At 43.7% G+C, this 19,982-nt stretch overlaps 1 protein-coding gene across 2 annotated transcripts in view; it reads left to right on the top strand.

The window, feature by feature from the left end:
* The first annotated feature begins 1,543 nt into the window (after nt 1–1,543).
* Nucleotides 1,544–19,982, top strand: part of rundc3b (RUN domain containing 3b) — a 92,613-nt gene continuing 74,174 nt past the window's right edge. The window contains exon 1 of one of the 2 annotated variants that reach the window (XM_078416952.1): nt 1,544–2,385. In XM_078416952.1, the coding sequence (XP_078273078.1) occupies nt 2,138–2,385 (248 nt within the window). In that variant the 5' untranslated portion in view covers nt 1,544–2,137. The remainder of the gene's footprint in view (nt 2,386–19,982) is intronic. The other variant, XM_078416943.1, reaches the window with a different exon arrangement.

Raw genomic sequence — 19,982 nt, 5'->3', positions numbered from 1 at the left:
TATACATTAATATATAATCATAATTTTAATATAAGGTTATATATATTAAAACACCTTGTATTAAAATTATAATTATGTGTTTAGCCTCGCCACTCCCTCGAATCCCCAGCGAACCCCACCTTGACGCAAGTCTGTTGTGATTAATTAATGATTTGGTTTCCGAGGTGACCATGGACAACATTGTTTTCATCTTAATCCCTACAGTATCAGCGTTAGAAAAGAAAACTTTATACACGGGACAATAAAGAAGACTTAACGCTAAAGTTGCAGGTTAAATGTGCGATGAGTGTTGTAAATTGTAAAGTCGGTGCAAATACGGGAAAAAAATGAGATGTGATGTTAAATGTAATGTAATGCCAGGCGATCATTTCACACCAGGAGTTGTCAACACCACCCCCCCCCCCCCCTCCCTCCTTCCCCCTGAACAGAGCGATGTGTAAAGATAAAATGCTACAGGCACCAACTCAGAGCCACTGCTTCGCTCACAGAACACTTGCGGCATTTTCCCATTTCCAGCATCCGCAGCGTTTGATTTTGACATCCACATGAAACCAGCTGTGCGTTGCAGAGTGGATTCATTGCCAGTGCAATGAAGCTCCCCCGGCTTTCGAGTGGGGTTTCCAATTTGCTGAGCTGCAGAGAGGCGGCAGGTGGAGGGAGGGTGTGTGAGGGTGTATGTGGGTGTATGTGTGTGAGGGTGTGTGCGTGTGTCTCTGTGTGTGCGTGTGTCTCTGTGTGTGAGTGTGTGTGTGAGGGTGTGTGAGTGTGTGTGTGAGTGTGTGTGTGTGTGTGTGTGTGTGTGTGTGTGCGTGTGTGTGAGGGTGTGTGTGTGTGTGTGTGAGGGTGTGTGTGTGTGTGTGTGGGGGGGGGGGGTGTGTGTGTGAGGGTGTGTGTGAGGGTGTGTGTGTGTGAGGGTGTGTGTGTGTGTGAGTGTGTGTGTGAGAGTGTGTGTGTGTGAGAGAGTGTGTGTGTGTGTGTGGGGGGTGTGTGTGTGTGGGTGTGTGTGGGTGTGTGTGGGTGTGTGTGGGTGTGTGTGTGTGAGGGTGTGTGTTTGTGTGAGTGTGTGTGTGTGAGGGTGTGTGTGTATAAGGATGTGTGAGTGTGTGTGTGTTTGTGTGTGTGAGGGAGGGTGTGTGTGTGTGTGAGGGTGTGTGTGTGTGTGAGTGTGTGTGTTTGTGTGTGTGTGTGTGTGTGTGAGAGGGTGTGTGTGTGTCTGTGTGTGTCTCTGTGTCTGTGTTTGTGTGCGTGTGTGTGTCTCTGTGTCTGTGTGTGTCTCTGTTTCTGTGTTTGTGTGTGTGTGTGTTTGTGTGTGTGTGTGTGTGTTTGTGTGTGTTTGTGTGTGTGTGTGTTTGTGTGTGTGTGTGTGTGTTTGTGTGTGTGTGTGTGTGTGTGAGAGGGTGTGTGTGGGTGTTTGTGTGAGTGTGTATAAGGGTGTGTATAAGGGTGTGTGAGTGTGTGTGTGTTTGTGTGTGTGAGGGAGGGTGTGTGTGTGTGAGGGTGTGTGTTTGTGTGTGTGTGTTTGTGTGTATGTGAGGGTGGGGTGTGTGTGTGTGTATGTGAGGGTGGGGTGTGTGTGCATGCGTGTACGGACCCGCAGTTCTCCAAGAATGAGGTCATGTTGGCGTTGTCCCTTTAAAGGGAATACAAGCCAGAAGCTTCCGGTCCCGTGGTGTGACAGAAGGGAACTGGATGAAGTGGAGCCTGTGCCTATGTCTGTGTTGTTAGCTGGATGTATGTGTATCTGTGCGAGCTGAGAGACCACGGACCTCCACTGCAACTCACGACTGACTGACTGCAAGACCACCACACGTCAAACGAAACCAGGAATAAAACTTGTCTGTTTTTAAAATAAAGGGAAGAAATGCAATAGTCAGCTCCTTCTACCCAGATCGCTACAGTATGCAACACTGACAGCTACAAACCTGGTGGAAATATCACAGGAGCCGACACTGGGACCCGCAAGCACAAGTGCATTTAACCTGGCGACTTGGTGGTGAAGCTCAGTCATTGCCTGTCTGTCCTGCTGCTGCTGCATGATGTGTGTGCCCGTGTCGGCGTGTGTCTGCAAGGCGCCGGTGCTTTTTGTATCTCGGGGATCCCAGCTGGCTGCGGTTGCTCCCGGCCCAGAGCTGCACTGATGAGCCGCCAGCGGCGTCCCACAGCCCAGCTGCAGCACAGCTATCCAACACCTCGCCCCATCCACACAAGCGCCCATCGTCCCTCCCCTCCCCTCTCTCTCCCCCCGAGCACTTCAGTACTCTGCACTCTGCTCCGCTTTAAAGAGACGGACATGGCTTCCCTAAGCCTGGGACTTCATTTTCCCCGCAAGAAGACCATGGCGAGGAACGCTGCGGTGGAGCGGAAGAACCTCCTCACAGTCTGCAGGTAATTGTTGTGGGACCAGGGGGCGCGGGTGTGTGTGTGTGTGTGTGTGTGCTGCTCTGTGTGTGTGCTGCTCTGTGTGTCTGTGTGTGTTTGTGTGCTGCTCTGTGTGTGTGTGTGTGTGCTGCGTGTTGCTGTGTGCGCTGCTCTGTGTGTGTGTGTGTGTGTTGCTGTGTGTGTGTGCTGCTGTGTGTGTGTGCTGCTGTGTGTGTGTGTGTGTGTGTGTGCGTATCTGTGTCTCTGTGTGTGTGTGTCTCTGTGTGTGTGTGTGTCTCTGTGTGTGTGTGTGTCTCTGTGTGTGTGTGTCTGTGTGTGTGTCTGTGTGTGTGCTGCTCTCTGTGTGTGTGTGTGTGTGTGTGCTGCTCTGTGTGTGGCGTCGGCACATGTCCTTTAGCCCACTGAGTCTGGGTTAGACAATTCCCCGGCACTTTAAGGGTAGAATGTGCCTTGTAATTTCGCCTACAGCTAGTTGTGTCTGTGTGTAGCCGGAAACAGCATCCTTTAAATGTCTGTGTTATCGGTCAAAGGCAGAACATGACAGTTTTCAAGAGAGAGGTAGATTTAGCTCTTAGGGCAGAAAGAGCCGGAACGGGGTACCGATTTTGTATGATCAGCCATGATCATATTGAATGGCGGTGCTGGCTCGAAGGGTCGAACGGTCTCCTCCTGTCCTGCACCTATTGTCTATGTTTCTATGACTGAGTGCATGCATGCATTTCTTTTTCGCAGTTTGTTTATTGTTGCAACCTCGTCTTTATTGTCGGGTGCCCGTTGTTTTTGCTTTTGCTTGACGCTGGACGGGGAAGGGAGGGGACCTGGAACGAGTTCCCCCGTTCCCCCCCCCCCCCCCCCCATTGTATCTCTGTCGTGTGCACTCTCTGCCCATTGCCCCGTTGTCTCGTCTCTTTGTTTCATTTTTGGGGGGTTTGGACCGAAGCTTCATCGCTCGCCTCTCTTCCCACTCTCTGAATAAGGTCACCGGGAATAGGATGGTGGGAGTGGACCAGCCAGTTTTCACAATTTTATCTGTAAATCCTCTCCAATGCGTTCTATTAAAAAGTCGTCAACGGAGTGACTTGGCAATGCGGGACATCGGAGCCTCAATGGATCAATGCATGGATCAGCGAGACCGGCGCAATATGTTGGAGTAACTCAGCGGGGCCGGCAGCATCTCTGATGGAAGGGATAGGTGACGTTTCGGGTTGAGACCATCCTGCAGACGAAGGGTCTCGACCCGAAACGTCACCTATTCCTTTAGAGATGCTTCCTGCCCCCCCCCCCCCCCCCCCCCGAGTTACTCCAGCATTATGTGTCTACATTCGGTGTAAACCAACATCTGCAGTTCCTACACACAGCGAACTGGGAGAATTCACTTCCCAGTCTAATCAAATCCAATCGCACTCAATGCTAGAATGTAGTCCAGCCTGCTCTACATCTGACTGATAATAGAGACATCTAAGTATAAGAAAATAACTGCAGATGCTGGTACAAATCGAAGGTATGTATTCACAAAATGCTGGAGTAACTCAGCAGGTCAGGCAGCATCTCGAGAGAAAAGGAATGGGTGACCCTTCTTCAAGGGTCTCGACCCGAAACGTCACCCATTCCTTCTCTCCTGAGATGCTGCCTGACCTGCTGAGTTACTCCAGCATTTTGTGAAATAAATACCTTCGATAGAGACATCTAAGGATGATATTCCCAGTTACACACAAACGCACGCTGATCGGTTGTCATTTCCTAAACAGATAGACGAAGAGATAAATACCGGTAAATATTGCCCTTCTACTGCAAGTGAAACGTGTATTATTTTGCTGTCGAGATCGAGTGCACGTTGCCAGGTCTGTGCCAATGTTATTGTTGTAAAGTTGCTGACCAGGAGGTGCAGGGACGGGGCGTCCTGACACATTGGACCACAGCCGACCTCTAGACGCTGCCCTTCGCTGCGGTACGCTGTAAGCTAACTACAACTGCCACTCGAGGCACTGCCACTGATGCCGCGCACCCTTATTATGTATTATCTTTATTTCAATGGTCAAAATCATCTGCCGCGGTTCTTTGAATATCAGACCGGTTTTCGCACAAAGCTCAAAAATGAAACGGGCTCTTGAGTAATTATTTTCTCAGTATCCACTCTTCCTACTTGCACAATGCCTGACGACTGATGATAATGCTCTGCAGGCTGAGAAGCGACTTCTGCTGTTTCCCTCCCGTGTTTGAACCTCGCCAACCAGGTGTCCATCCCGCTACGGCACTAGAAAGGTCAAAAATAAACCCATTCCGAAATAAAACCGTCGGTGTTCTCGGTATTGTACAAGATTCTCTCCAGACCTTTTCCGCGGTCAGTGAAATGGCCTTAACAAGTTCACACTGTTCCAATAGACCAATTGAACCATTCGGCCCTTCGCGCCAGCATCACCATTCACTGTGATCATGGCTGATCATCCACAATCAGTACCCCGTTCCTGCCTTCTCCCCATATCCATTGAATCAGCAATCTTTGAGAGCTTTATCTAACTCTCTTGAAAGCATTCAGAGAATTGGCCTCCACTGCCTTCTGAGGCAGAGAATTCCACAGATTCACAACTCTCTTGGTGAAAAAGTTTTTCCTCATCTCCGTTTTAAATGGCCTACCCCTTATTCTTAAACTGTGGCCCCTGGTTCTGGACCAACATCAGGAACATGTTTCCTGCCTCTAGCGTGTCCAATCCCTTAATAATCTTCTATGTTTCAATAAGATCCCCTCTCATTCTTCTAAACTCCAGTGTATACAAGCCCAGTCGCTCCATTCTTTCAACATATGACAGTCCCGCCATCCCTGGAATTAACCTCGTGAACCTACGCTGCACTCCCTCAATAGTAAGAATGGCCTTCCTCGAATTTGGAGACCAAAACTGCACACAATACTCCAGTTGTGGTCGTACTAGGGCCCTGTACAACTGCAGAAGGATATCGTTGCTCCTATACTCAAACCCTCTCGTTATGAAGGCCAACATGCCATTAGCTTTCTTCACTGTCTGCTGTACCTGCATGCTTACTTTCAGTGACTGATGATCAAGGACACCCAGATCTCGTTGTAGGTCCCCTTTTCCTAACTTGACACCATTCAGATAATAATCTGCCTTCCTGTTCTTACCACCAAAATGGATAACCTCACATTTATCCACATTAAACTGCATCTGCCATACATCTGCCCACTCACCCAACCTGTCCAAGTCACCCTGCAACTTAATAGCATCCTCCTCACAGTTCACAGCTTTGTATCTTCTGCCAATTTGCAAATGTTACTTTTAATCCCTTCCTTTAAGTCATTAATGTATATTGTAAATCGCTGCGGTCCCAGCACTGAGCCTTGCGGTACCCCACTAGTCACTGCCTGCCATTCTGAAAGGAACCTGTTAATCCCTACTTTTTGTTTCATGCCTGCCAACCAATTTTCTATCCATGTCAGTTCCTACCCTCAATAACATGTGCTCTAATTTTGCCCACTAATCTCCCTTATGGGACCTTATCAAAGGCTTTCTGAAAGTCCAGATACACTACATCCACTGGCTCACCCTTGTTCATTTTCCTAGTTACATCTTCAAAAAATTGCAGAAGATTAGTCAAGCATGATTTCCCCTCTGTAAATCCATGCTGACTCGGACCGATCCTGTTGCTGCTATCCAAATGTGCCGCTATTTCATCTTTTATAATTGACTCCAGCATCTTCCCCACCACCGATGTCAGACTAACTGGTCTATAATTCTCTGTTTTCTCTCTCCCTCCTTTCTTAAAAAGTGGGATAACATTAGCTACCCTCCAATCAACAGGAACTGATCCTGAATCTATAGAACATTGGAAAATGATCACCAATGTATCCACGATTTTGAGAGCCACTTCCTTAAGTATCCTGGGGTGCAGACCATCAGGCCCTGGGGATTTATCAGCCTTCAGTCCCATCAGCCTACCCAACACCATTTCCTGCCTAATGTGAATTGCCTTCAGTTCCTCCATCACCCTAGGTTCTCTGGCCACTAGTACATCTGGGAGATTGTTTGTGTCTTCCTTAGTGAAGTCGGATCCAAAGTACCAGTTCAACTCGTCTGCCATTTCCTTGTTGCCCATAATAAATTCACCTGTTTCTGTCTTCAAGGGACCCACATTTGTCTTAACTATTTTTTTCCTCTTCACATACCTAAAGAAGCTTTTACTATCCTCCTTTATATTCTTGGCTAGCTTACCTTCGGACCTTATCTTTTCTCCCGGTATTGCCTTTTTAGTTATCTTCTGTTGCTCTTTAAAAGTTTCCCAATCCTCTGGTTTCCCACTCATCTTTGTTATGTTATACGTCTTCGCTGTTATTTTTATACTGTCCTTGACTTCCCTTGTCAGCCACGGTCGCCTCTTACTCCCCTTCGAATCTTTCTTCCTCTTTGGAATGAACTGATCCTGCACCTTCTGTATTATTCCAAGAAATACCTGCCATTGTTGTTCCACTGTCATCCCTGCTAGGGTCTCTTTCCAGTCAACTTTGGCCAGCTTCTCCCTCATGCCTCCATAATCCCCTTTTCTCAACTGTAATACTGACACTTCCGATTTTCCCTTCTCGCTCTATACCACTGTTCTATACCACCCATCCATAGGTAGAGATTTAACAAAGGCATTTTGAACTTGCCACCCACATTTCAAGTCGTCAAGTTTATTTGTCACATACACATAAATGTGCAGTGAAATGAAAGATTACCCACAGTCCAACAACAAGAGCAATAAAAAATAAGCAATAACACACACAATCAAACAAAAAGAAACATCCATCACAGTGAGTCTCCTCCAGTCACCTCCTCGCTGTGATGGAAGGCCAGAATGTATTTTTCTCTTCCCCTGCCGTCTTCTCCAGCGGTCAGGCTGTTGTAGTTGCCACGTTCCGGTCCTCTATCACTACTCTCCGAGACCTTGCATTGTTGCCGGACAGTGGAACAATGCAGGACCTTAGACCCACTCTATCCGTTCCGACCATCAAATGCTTATTTATATTAATCGCATTTGCCAGCAACTGGCCTGTGGTTTTCTATGCCTCAAGTGATATAGGTACTTCCTAAAATAGACACAAAATGCTGGAGTAAACTCAGTGGGACAGGCAGTACCTCTGGAGAGCAGGAATGGGTGACATTTCGGGTTGAGACCCCCCTTCGTCTCTATAGACAATAGACAATAGGTGCAGGAGAAGGCCATTCGGCCCTTCGAGCCAGCACCGCCATCCAATGTGATCATGGCTGATCATTCTCAATCAGTACCCCGTTCCTGCCTTCTCCCCATACTCCCTGACTCCGCTATCCTTAAGAGCTCTACCCGAAACATCACTCATTCCTTCTCATATAATGATCAGCCATGATCATATTGAATGGCGGTGCAGGCTCGAAGGGCCGAATGGCCTACTCCTGCACCTATTTTCTATGTTTCTCCAGAGATGCGGCCTGTCCCGTTGAGTTACTCCAGCTTTTTGGGTCTATCTTCAGTTTAAACCGGCATCTGCAGTTCCTTCCTACACTGGACACTTCCTAAATGTTGGATGAGCTTCTGCCTCCACCACCCAGGTTGCAGCCACCTTCTGGATGGGAAAATCCTACCTACTAATTCCTCCAAATCTTACCTATGCCCAAAACTTGTGCCCTTACCTATTAGATGCCTAATGGTCTACTGTTAGTGGCTTCTTGTTCCTCATTCTACCAGAGATATTATCTATCAATACTATATCACATTCCGTTGTATGAAGATGACATCCAGCCTTGAATTCTCTCTCTGCATGTCTTTGGTAGTTCCGATGCAATTGCAGAATCCCTTCGGAAGATTTTGACATCATTGAATTTGACATGCACCTCCTGCCTCATCTCACTAACTCCATTTTCTCTTGAGTGATCTTGTTCCCTCCCTAACAAGTGTTTTGGACTCTTGGCAACCTCTGTGTCTCATTTGATTGAGTTGACCTTTTCATTGCCTTGGTTCTTTTATCACAATGACTATTTCTGCCTCTCAAAGCTTCAGTGCACTTGTCCTTTAAGGAAGCATTAGGCCATGGTCCTGTCATCATTGGACTTGATAATGTTACATAGAAACATGGAAAATAGTTGCAGGAGTTGGCCATTTGGCCCTTCGAGCCAGCACCGCCATTCATTGTGATCATGGCTGATCATCCACAATTATTAACCCGTGCCTGCCATCTCCCTATATCCCTTGATTCCACTAGCCCCTAGAGCTCTATCTAACTCTCCTTTAAATTCATCCAATGAATTGGCCTCTACAGGCTTCTGTGGCAGAGAATTCCACAAATTCACAACTCTCTGGGTGAAAAAGTTTTTTCATCTCAGTTTTAAATGGCCTCCCCTTTATTCTGTAGACTGTGGCCCCTGGTTCTGGACTCCCACAACATTGGGAACATTTTTCCTGCATCGAGCTTGTCCAGTCCTTTTATAATTTTATATGTTTCTACAAAATCCCCTCTCATCCTTCTAAATTCCAGTGAATACAAGCCCAGTCTTTCCAATCTTTCCTCATATGACAGTCCCACCATCCCGGGGATTAACTTCGTGATCCTGCACTGCACTGCCTCAATCACAAGGTGTGCCTTAACCTCGTGAACTTACACTGCACTGCCTCAATTGCCGATCTCCTCGACTGCCTTGCATCATTCATTCCCATTTCTCCTTCTTTGATGGTGACTCGCGATTAGGAATGGCTCCCACTCATGTTCTGTGTGCTCTCATGGGGCTGATGAAGCCAGAAAGGGACTCGTAGATTATGCCACATGTAGTGCAGTAAGTGCTCAGCCTGGCAAGTGGGTGATTTGAGTGGTGATGTACCTCCACCATCCATCCTGCCAATAAATGGTCATGGGATCCCAGTGTTATTCCAAATGCCGGTGTAAATTTCTGCTCTAACAAATTTGCTAACTCGTTTCTAATCCTAAAGTTTTGCTTGCTGCCACCCAATTCAGTTGAACCTCTGTTTTAAATGTCTTGTTGAGTTCGTCCATCAATAGTCTTGTTTCCTTCTGCTCCTCTCACTTCCACTGGCACTGGTGCGTTTGTCCAACTTTGGCCTCTTTATAAATTCTTGGCATCCCTTCTGATCTGCATTGACATATTTTTCTGCTTTCATGGCATGGCATTCTTTCTGTAAATATATCTTCTTCTGATTCCTTTAAAGTCATTTCTAAAACCTGCCTTGAAGCATGTTTGAATCACCCCATTAGATAACTCCAACCTTAGCACTGTCAGTTCATGCCTGATTGCAGTAATATGTTCAGTCATAGCACCTGCATTCAGGTGTGAATTGACACTGAAGCAAAGCTTAACAGAAGAGTCATCAAAGCAAATGTAATGTGCATTGAGGTGTTTTCCTGTGTTTTTAAATTAAGTTGTGATAAATAAATACCCCCTAATATGTTAATCGAATGTACACAGAAATAAATTATTCTTTTTCACCTTTTATATTGTGATCATAACAAATTATAAACCAACAGGAAAAGACAATTCTACAGTTGTATTCAGCCAGACTAATGATCCTTCATCTTGGGTCGATTAACAAATCCCAGCTGGAATAGTGACAGAAGGTTTACTGCTGACGTCAAGTGTGGCAGGTTTTCCATTTTGTTAATCATTATTCAGCGACTAACAGTGGGATCTGTAGAATGAGTTGGAGGTGGTGGGATCAGAATTAATCTTGCATCTGAGGAGGACAGTGAGCCAGCGATGCACAATACTTGTGTTTAAAGCAAAATTGCTTTTCGGATGAGGAATGGATGATGCTGACAATGGGGCATACATCATCGCAAAAGTAGCTGACCACTTACCCCTTCTTGCCTTTCAATTACATCATTGTTGATCTGTGACCTAACTCTTTGTACCTTTTGCCTTTATTTCTTAGCTTTCAGTTGCAAATATGATTAGCAATCTCAGTTATGACAAGTAGCATCAATTCAGATTTATAGAAGCAAGTTCAAACTTTCTATTATCCTTCCGTTATGAGAATTACATATCTCCACTGTGATATGTAATTATAACTCCTACTACCTAACAGAATGCTTTTTTATGTTGATGTTTTTAGGTTTCCCCATAATAAAATAAATCGTTGTTTCTTAAATGCCTAAATTCTAGTGAATGCATACTTTGTTCCCTTAATTTTTGAGGGGATCATGTACATCAAGAAACCAATGTATTTCTATATACTCTAAGGCTCTATCATTCATTGTGCATATAAAAAAGAAAGACACAAAGTGCTGGAGTAATTCAGCGGGCCAGGCAGCATCTCTGGAGAATATGGATAGGTGACATATGGCCCTGGGATCTGCAGAAGATGCTGTCTATCCACGCTCGTCAGAGATGCTGCCTGAATCGCTGAGTTAATCCAGCATTTTGTGTCTCATTTTGTAAAGCCAGCATGAGCAGCTCCTTGTGTCTACATTCATTGAGTGTATGAGGTGTTTTTTTGGTGACATGCTGAATCTATTTAAACTTATAAGTAGAGGTGCTTTGTAATTGCATCTATGTTCCCAGCCCGGGTCAGTGCATACAAGATATTAATGGTCAGCAACTTGAAGCTGCTAACTGTCTCCATCACTGACCAACAAATGAAAATTGGCAGAACACAAGATGCTGGAGTACCTCAACGGGTCAGGCAGTGTCTCTGGAGGATATGAATAGGCAATGTTTCTGGTCAGGACCATTCTTCAGTCTGAAGAAGGATTCTGACCCGAAGGGATTAAGTGATATTGAACTAACTTGCCATTCCTAATGCTTTCAATGAAGCTAGATTAAACTCGTCCTTTGTTACCCAGAGTTGCCAAGGTTCTCATTCTCCTGCAAGATTTTACAAGCTTTTTGCTCTTGTTATGAGGTCACTTGCTCCCATTCCAACTAATTCAATATATCCATGTGATATCAAATGTCATCTTTTAGGGAATTGAAACTGTCAGTCTCATCTGCCTGAGGAAATGCAATGAATTGTAGAACTTGCTCCTTGCAGGATCACTGGCACTGCTAAATGCACACAACCCTCGCACTTGCCTCCCAAGGATCTCTATAGAGGGACTTTTGTCTAGGCATTCATTTGCAACACTGTACTTCATCACATGATCCTGACATTTACAAGGGTGGCACAGGGGCGCAGCAGTGGAGTGCTGCCTTGCAGCGACAGAGACTCATGTCTGATCCAGACTACGGTGGCTGTCTGTATGGAGTTTGTACATTCTCGTTGTGACCGTGTAGATTTTCTCCGGGCCTGTTTTCCTCCCACGTTCCAAAGACGTGCAGGGTTGTAGGTTAATGGGCTTCTGTAAATTGTCCCTAATGTGTTCAGTCATCCCTGTTATGTAGGATAGGGCGGCACTGTGGCAAAGAAGTAGAGTTGCTGCCTTACAGTGTCAGAGACCAGGTTCAATTCTGACTATGGGTGCGTTTCTGTATGGAGTTTGTAGGTTCTCTCCCTGACCTGCGTGGGGTTTCTTTGGTTTCCTTCCACACTCCAAAGATGTACAGGTTTGTGGGCTAATTGGCTTGATATAATTGTAAATTGTCCCTAATGTGTAGGATCGTGTTAGTGTACGGGGTCACTGGTCGGCATGGACTTGGTGGGCTGATGGGCCTGTTTCTGAGCTGTATCGTTAAACTAAACTAGTGTACAGGTGATCGTGGTTGGTGTGGACTCGGTAGGCTGAAGGGCCTTTTTCCACACTGTATCTCTTAAAAACAAAAATAAACATAGAAACATAGAAAATAGGTGCAGGAGTAGGCCATTCGGCCCTTCGAGCCTGCACCGCCATTCAATATGATCATGGCTGATCATTCAGCTGAGTAGCCTGTACCTGCCTTCTCTCCATACCCCCTGATCCCTTTAGCAAAAAGGGCCACATCTAACTCCCTCTTAAATATAGCCAATGAACTGGCCTCAACTACCTTCTGTGGCAGAGAATTCCACAGACTCACCACTCTCTGTGTGAAGAAATGTTTTCTCATCTCGGTCCTAAAAGACTTCCCCCTTATCCTTAAGCTGTGACCCCTGGTTCTGGACTCCCCCAACATCGGGAACAATCTTCCCGCATCTAGCCCCTCCAACCCCTTAAGAATTTTATATGTTTCTATAAGATCCCCCCTCAGTCTTCTAAATTCCAGCGAGTACAAGCCCAGTCTATCTAGTCTTTCCTGTCTCATGTCTCACACTGACAGCTATTCAACCACAACTGTAAATAATCATGAAGATTAATCATTAAGATTAAGAATCAATTGGTAAATTTATGCAGCTCGCCTATTGAGGCCAAAATATACATTCCATCCAAAAGTGTTTGCACTACGATGGCATGCATCACCACATTTTTTTTTAAAAATGAGGAGTGAAAAAAGGTGTTATGATTTTATTCATAAAAATATAGATTTGGAAGGGAATTCTTAATTTAGTTTGAAATGTTGTTCGTAACTATTGAACAATTAAATCAGCTATCGGGTTGCCCAAAACATTCTCATTTCTCTAAAACCTGCTTTTATTTGCATCGCAGCAATTAAAAGCAAATGGAAAAAGGAAGTAAGAAAAGGTAATATGTCCAAGTGTAATCATGTGATGGTGGTAAATGTTGCCCAATCTTTTCGATGTGACATATTTGAACATGATGTAAAAAGTAATATGCAGCACAATTCCTTTAAATAGTTTTGCAATAGCTTTAACTGCTCTTTTAATGTCGTGCAATGTGACATCGAGATCCATATCATCTTCTGCAAATTAACTAAAATGATTGCAGTGTCAAAAGTCTGTTTCAAAAATTGAATGCATCTTGTGATGACATTGTCCCTGTTGGGTAGGTATAGTCAGATTGCTTTCTGTAACTTATCTAAACTGAGGACTGGTTCTGGGTCCCAATATTTCTGCTATCCAAACATTATTGGAATTTACTGAGGTCAAATTACACAATGTTGGAGTAACTGAGCGGGACAGGTAGTATCTCTGGAGAGGAGGAATGGGTGACGTTTCGGGTCGAGACCCTTCTTCTAGTTTGGAAATGTTTGTGGGTGTTCATAAGTTCTAGGAGCAGAATTAAGTCATTCGGCCCATCAAGCCATTCAATCACGGCATTTTCCCCCTCAACCCCATTCTCCTGCCTTCTCCCGATAACTCCAGATACCCTTACTAATCAAGAATCTGTTGATATGCATTAAAAAAATACCAATGACTTGGCCTCCAGCCATCTGTGGCAATGGATTCCACAGATTCAATACCCTTTGACTAAAGAAATTCTTCTTCGTATCCTTTCTAAAGGTGCGTATCTTTATTTTGAGGCTAGACTCCCCCACTAGTGGAAACATCCACTAGAGTCCTGGACTCCCCCACTAGTGGAAACATCCTCTCCACCCATTGAGGTCCCCTCCTCAAGAGTCAAGAGTGTTTTATTGTCATATGTCCCAGATAGAACAATTAAATTCTTACTTGCTGCAGCACTACAGTACTGGTCCAGTGCTGTCAAATGCTCATCATATGTTTAAATAATGTGTTGGGTTTAGGGCAGGAATTGCAGCAAAGGTCCAGGTATTGCATGTTCTCTAGACCTTGAAGGATTTTTGGGTACAGGCATTCAATTTGCTCACTTGTTGACTGAAATCGCAGATGCCTGTTCAAGACTACTTGCCTTCTGAGCTGCAGCAATTGGCATTTATATATTGATATTTAATGAAATAAAAAGGACCCATAGTTTATGACAAAATTAACAACAAAATGCATAAGAACAATCGTCAATGAGAGAGATTGAGTAAGAGAGAAAGGTGAAGAGATGCTCAGATTTAATGAGGAGATTCTTGAGATGTGGCCTAGCCAAATAGCCATTAAAGGCAATGGGAAGGAAGAAAACTTGCATAAAATGGCGGGGCTTGAAACATACAGAGTTGCTGGGTGTTGTACGCTTGGTTGAACATAGAACGATACAGACAAGCAAGGTCATGAAATTATTTCCTTGTAAGCATTCGACATTCCGAAAAAGTCAAATCCGTGAGACGATCCCTCCTGATAAAATATGGTTGTAATTTAAACTTGGCAAGCTGTGTTCATCATACAGGCTTTAACTCATCTGAGGTTGATTGAGTCTTCTGTCCTATTAGCTGATAAACCCTCCATTAGTCATCACGTTCAGTTATAATTAAATGACTTAACTGTGCATCTTGGTGACTACAGGAAAATTGCTTTGTGCATTCATTTTTGTTTTAAGTCAATCAATTTTGTACCTTGTGTGGGGAAAAATGTTGAATTTATAATGCAAAACACAATAGTGCTGGAGGAAGTCAATGGACCAGGCAACATCTAGATAGGGATTGGACAGGCAACATTTTGAGTCGGGACCCTTCCTCAGATGGTCTTTTTTGTGCTGTTTTCACACAAGATCGCACGGTAGCGCAGCGGTAGAGTTGCTGCTTTACAGCGAATGCAGCGCCGGAGACTCAGGTTCGATCCTGACTACGGGTCCTGCACTGTAAGGAGTTTGTACGTTCTCCCCGTGACCTGCGTGGGTTTTCTCAGAGATCTTCGGTTTCCTCCCACACTCCAAAGACGTACAGGTATGTAGGTTAATTGGCTGGGTAAATGTAAAAATTGTCCCTAGTGGGTGTAGGATAGTGTTAATGTACGGGGATCACTGGGCGGCATGGACTTGGTGGGCCGAAGGGGCCTGTTTCCGGCTGTATATATATGATATGATATGATATATTCTTGATTAGTATGGTGTCGGGGGTCATGGGGAGAAGGCAGGAGAATGGGGTTAGGAGGGAAAGATTGATCAGCCATGATTGAATGGCAGAGTGAACTTGATGGGCCAAATGGCCTAATTCTGCTTCTATCACTTATGACCTTATGAACACAGATCACAAGCACAGGAGACCATTCATTCCGTTGAACTCTTCTGTCACATTGTAGCTCATCTGCTAACTCCATCTGCTAACCAATGAACAATGTCCCTTTGACTTTGCTTAATAATCTTGTTCTTTCCAAATGCTGACAGTCATTTGATTCAACATTCTCATATTTTTGTGAAGAAAATTTTATTTTCCATCAATTCATGCACTTTCTAATTTTACTTTGAAACGGCCTAGTTCAGTTTTTCACATTACGATTTACATAAATAAAGATGGTTTTATTTTATTAAAAATTCTCAGGGTGTTGGCATGATATTGCTCAAGATAGGTTTCATAAGAAGCGGAAGTGGGCAATTTGACTTCGAGTCTGCTCCACCATTCTGTAAAATCACAACTGTTCCAATCTTGGCCTCAACAAAAAATTCACGCTCTCTTCCTTTACCCCTTGTCTCTAGTTGTTTAAATGTCTGTCAGCTTCTGCTGGAATGTATTCAATTAATCCTGTCTCCAGATTTGGAGAGATAATTGTAAAGAGTCATAATGCTCTGAGGGAATAAATTCCTGCTCGACTCCATTTAAATTGGTAAACCCTTTATTCTGAAATTATTCCTCCCTAGTTTGAAATAACCCAACAGGGGGAAATCTTTTCAACATCCATTCTGTTGCTCATTTTAGGAATCTTGAGTTTCAAAGAAGGACACCCCTCATTTTTGGGCGGCATGGTGGCGTAGTGGTAGAGTTGCTGCCTTACAGCGCCAGAGACCCGGGTTTGACCCTGACTATAGGTGCTGTCTGTATGGAGTTTGTATGTTCCCCCTGTGACCTGTGTGGGTTTTCTCCAGGATCTCCAGTTTCCTCCTACACTCCAAAGACGTACAGGCTTAGTATAATTGTAAATAGTCCCTAGTATGTAGGATAGTGTTAGTGTGTGGGAATTGCTGGTCGATGCGGACTCGGTGGGCCGAAGGGCCTGTTTCTGCGTTGTATCTCTAAACTAAACTTAACTACATTTTTCTAAACTCCAATGTCTTTAGGTTCAGCTTGTCCTCATGTTAAACTGTTCAACCCATTTTCTCTATAAGTATATCGCTCCTTAAATAAGAAAAAACAAAACTGTGTGCAGTGCTCAAGGTATGTGCTTCTCAGTCCCCTATAATGTTACATCAAAGTTTCCATACTTTTGTCCTTCATGCCCCTTTCCAGAAAGACCATTAGTCTTTCCATTAGTCTTCCAAATTACTTACTGTACCTGTATGCCAGTTCCATTTATGTTCAATGCACTGGGAACCCCAGAATCTTTTTAGTGCAATATTTTTTATCTTGAAAATTTCCTGCAATATATTGCATCTCTCATCTTGCTACCCATTCACTTAACCTGTATCTGTTCCTTTGTGTCTTTCTCATAATTTGCAAACCTCTTTATTTCTTATATCATCAGCCAACTTGTCTGCGATCAGTTTTTTCGTCCAAGTCAGACGATATAAATAGTTGTGATCCCAACACTTTCCTTGTGGTAGACACAAAATGCTGGAGTAACTCAGCGGGTCAGGCAGCATGTCTGGAGAGAAGGAATGGGTGACGTTTCAGGTCGAGACGTAACCCATTCCTTCTCTCCAGAGATGCTGCCTGACCCACTGAGTTACTCCAGCATTTTGTGTCTACCTTCGATTTAAACCAGCATCTGCAGTTTTATTTTCTACTGTCCTTGTGGGGTCCAATAGTTGCATTATCAATCCAAAGATAACCCACTTATTTTGACTCTGTTAATGGATGCCTTCTGGAAACCCATGTACAATAATTTTCACATCACCCTTTATCCACCCATTTGTTACATCCTCCAGGAACACTGGCACATTTATCAGACATATTTTTCCCTTTCATAAAACTGTTTAGTTTAGTTAATTATTGTCACATGTACCAAGTTACAATGAAAAGATTTTGTTTACATGCTATCCAGTCAAAAGAAATACTATACATGATTACAATCAAGCAGTCCACCGGGCACAGATAAAGGATAATGCGCACAATATTTAGTGCAAGATAAAGTCCGATTAAAGATAATTCAAAGGTTTCCCATGAGGCAGATGGGAGGTCAGGACTGCACTTTAGCTGATGAGAGGACCATTATGTTGCCAAATAACCAGCTGGGAAGAAACTGTCCCTGAAACTGTTAACTTTGCATGATTATTTCATTATTTTCCAAATGGCCGATTATAACCTTTTTAATTTATTTTTTATAATCGATTCTGTTATTCTTCAAATGGCAGATGTTAGGCCACCTGGCCTATAGTCTCTCCTTTTTTATTGTGATGTTACATTTGTGGTTTTCCATTGTCTGGGACCTTTACAAGATCCTCCACTAACTCTGCAGCCACTTCCATCAACATCCGAAGATGCGGTCCATCAGGCCCTGGACATGTGTTTAAACTTTAGTCCTATAAATTCAGTCCTATTAATTAGGACTTTTCTCTAAGGGTAGAGACTTTTTAGTTTCCCCTACAGCACATTCATCTATTTTTATTATTGGGAGATTCTTAAGTTCTTGTACCATAAAGATTGATCCACAGTAATTATTTGGAATGTCTGTAATAATTTAATTTATTACTAATTTCTTGGTCTTGCCCTCAAATTTATTAAAAATCTTAAATATCTTCCACTGCTGTCTATCATTTTTTCCTGGTTAATTTTATTTTTCCACCTCAACAAACATTGTCCTTGCATTATTGTAATTCCCATTACTTCCTACCTGATCTCCCAGTTGCTCAATACTTTAACTCCCCCTCCTATTCCCACACTGACCTATCTGTCCTGGGCCTCGTCTGTTGTCAGAGTGAGGCCCAGAGCAAATTGGAGGAACAGCACATCATATTTTGCTTGGGTAGCTTACAACCCAGAGGTATGAACATTGACAGCTCAAACTTCAAGTAGCCCTTGCTTTCCCTCTCTCTCTCTCCATCCCCTCCCCCTTCCCAGTTCTCCTACCAGTCTTACTGTCTCCAACTACATTTCATCTCTGTACCGCCCACTGAAGAAGGGTCAGTCTGAAGAAGGGTCTCGACCCGAAATGTCACCCATTCATTCTCTCCAGAGATGCTGCCTGTCCCACTGAGTTACCTCAGCATTATGTGTCTATCTTCGATTTAAACCAGCATCTGCAGTTCTTTCCCGCACACTTAAGTTGAAGACACAAGTTTCAGACCCTGATCTTTCTGTGCCGCCCAATTTCCATTGAACATGGAAGTAGATGGGTTAGGAACAGCCTTGTGACTCTTAAAGATATTGCATTTTGCCTGACTCCCACACTTTCCAGATTTGTACTCTAAGTGACTACCTCAGCTGCACAACAATTAAAATATTGTACATATCTGCATAATTTTGTCACTCAATTCCAGGTACTGATGAATCTACAAGTAAACTTTCTCAAGCCAATATCTGTCCTGATTTTACTGTCCAAACCTGGAGTGAATTGATTAAGGCTCATGCAACTGATACAGGTGCACCATCGTTTTTCCAGCATCCTTGGTTCCAGAGCGTTTCCGGCTGACCCGTTTTGCCTGATCCATAGACGTCACAGTCTCTGAGAGGGGTCGAATGGTATGGGAATTGTCTGGCTAGGCCGCCGAAGGGCTGAGATACCAGCCTGTGAAGCCGGCCTCGGAAGTCAGCTATGGGAACTGATCCGTCAGCTCTGGTCTGGCCGGAGTTCTAGAGTCACAGCCGCAGGGAGCAAAGTCGGCGTGGATGGGCCCGATGAGGTTGAGATCAGCTGCCTCACCCAGCCTAGCAGCCATATTTTCAGGGAGACTTCCAGGCAGGATCCCAAATGCACTCTCGTAATTTTGTCCAGATTAAAGGAGGTGTCGGACCACCAGTTGCTGGAATATCGGTGGTGGACTTGTACCACACTCCTTCCCTGGGTATTCCAGTATTCTGGTAATAGAATCCAGCATAAACCTAATGGGCCAAACGGCCTTCTGTGCTTTAATAATTCGATGAGATAATCTCCAGGCTTAGATTATTAAATGATTTAATTTTTGTGCCTGTCTACCAGCTTTTAATGATTTAAATTTAAATCACTAAAAGCTGGTAGGCAGGCAGAAAATTACATTTAATCACTTAAAATAAATCCCCGCTCTCCACAGCTCCCAGCACCCAACCTCTCATCAATTAAAATAATAATCACAATATTTCTCAGATTCAAATTAATTTACTTCACATTAATATCAGTCTGTCATTATTTTGTCTGCTATATAATTTCTTTGTCTTTTTCGCCTTTCATCAATGCAAAGTCTAGTGCATCAGAAAGATTTGTATATTGTATCAGAGTGTGTCTTGCACACATTGAAGAGGTATTGACTAATTGAAGAATCCTCTCCCATTTCTCTATAGGTAAAGAAATTTGAAGTTCTCTTTCCCAATCATTCTTAATTTTATCAGATGAACCTACTTGTAATTTCAAAATCAACTCATAGATAGTAGAAATTAAACCTTTCTGATAAGGGTTCAAGTGTAAAAAGAATTGTGATTTCGGTTTGATGTGATAACGGAAAAGAGGGTAAAATAGCCTTCAAAAAATGTCTAATTTGTAAATATCTAAAAAAATGTGAATTAGGCAAATTATATTTATTAGACATATTCTTTATTAGACAAATTATATTCAAAAGACAAAAAACAACTGTCTAAAAACAAATCACAAAAAGATACTAACCCCTTCCTCTTCCATAGCAGAAAGGCTTGATC

The sequence above is a fragment of the Rhinoraja longicauda genome, chromosome 2 (genome assembly GCF_053455715.1).
Source record: "Rhinoraja longicauda isolate Sanriku21f chromosome 2, sRhiLon1.1, whole genome shotgun sequence".
NCBI lineage: Eukaryota > Metazoa > Chordata > Chondrichthyes > Rajiformes > Arhynchobatidae > Rhinoraja > Rhinoraja longicauda.
The sequence above is the reverse complement of the archived record's forward strand: the minus strand, read 5'-3'. Positions and strand labels throughout refer to the sequence as shown.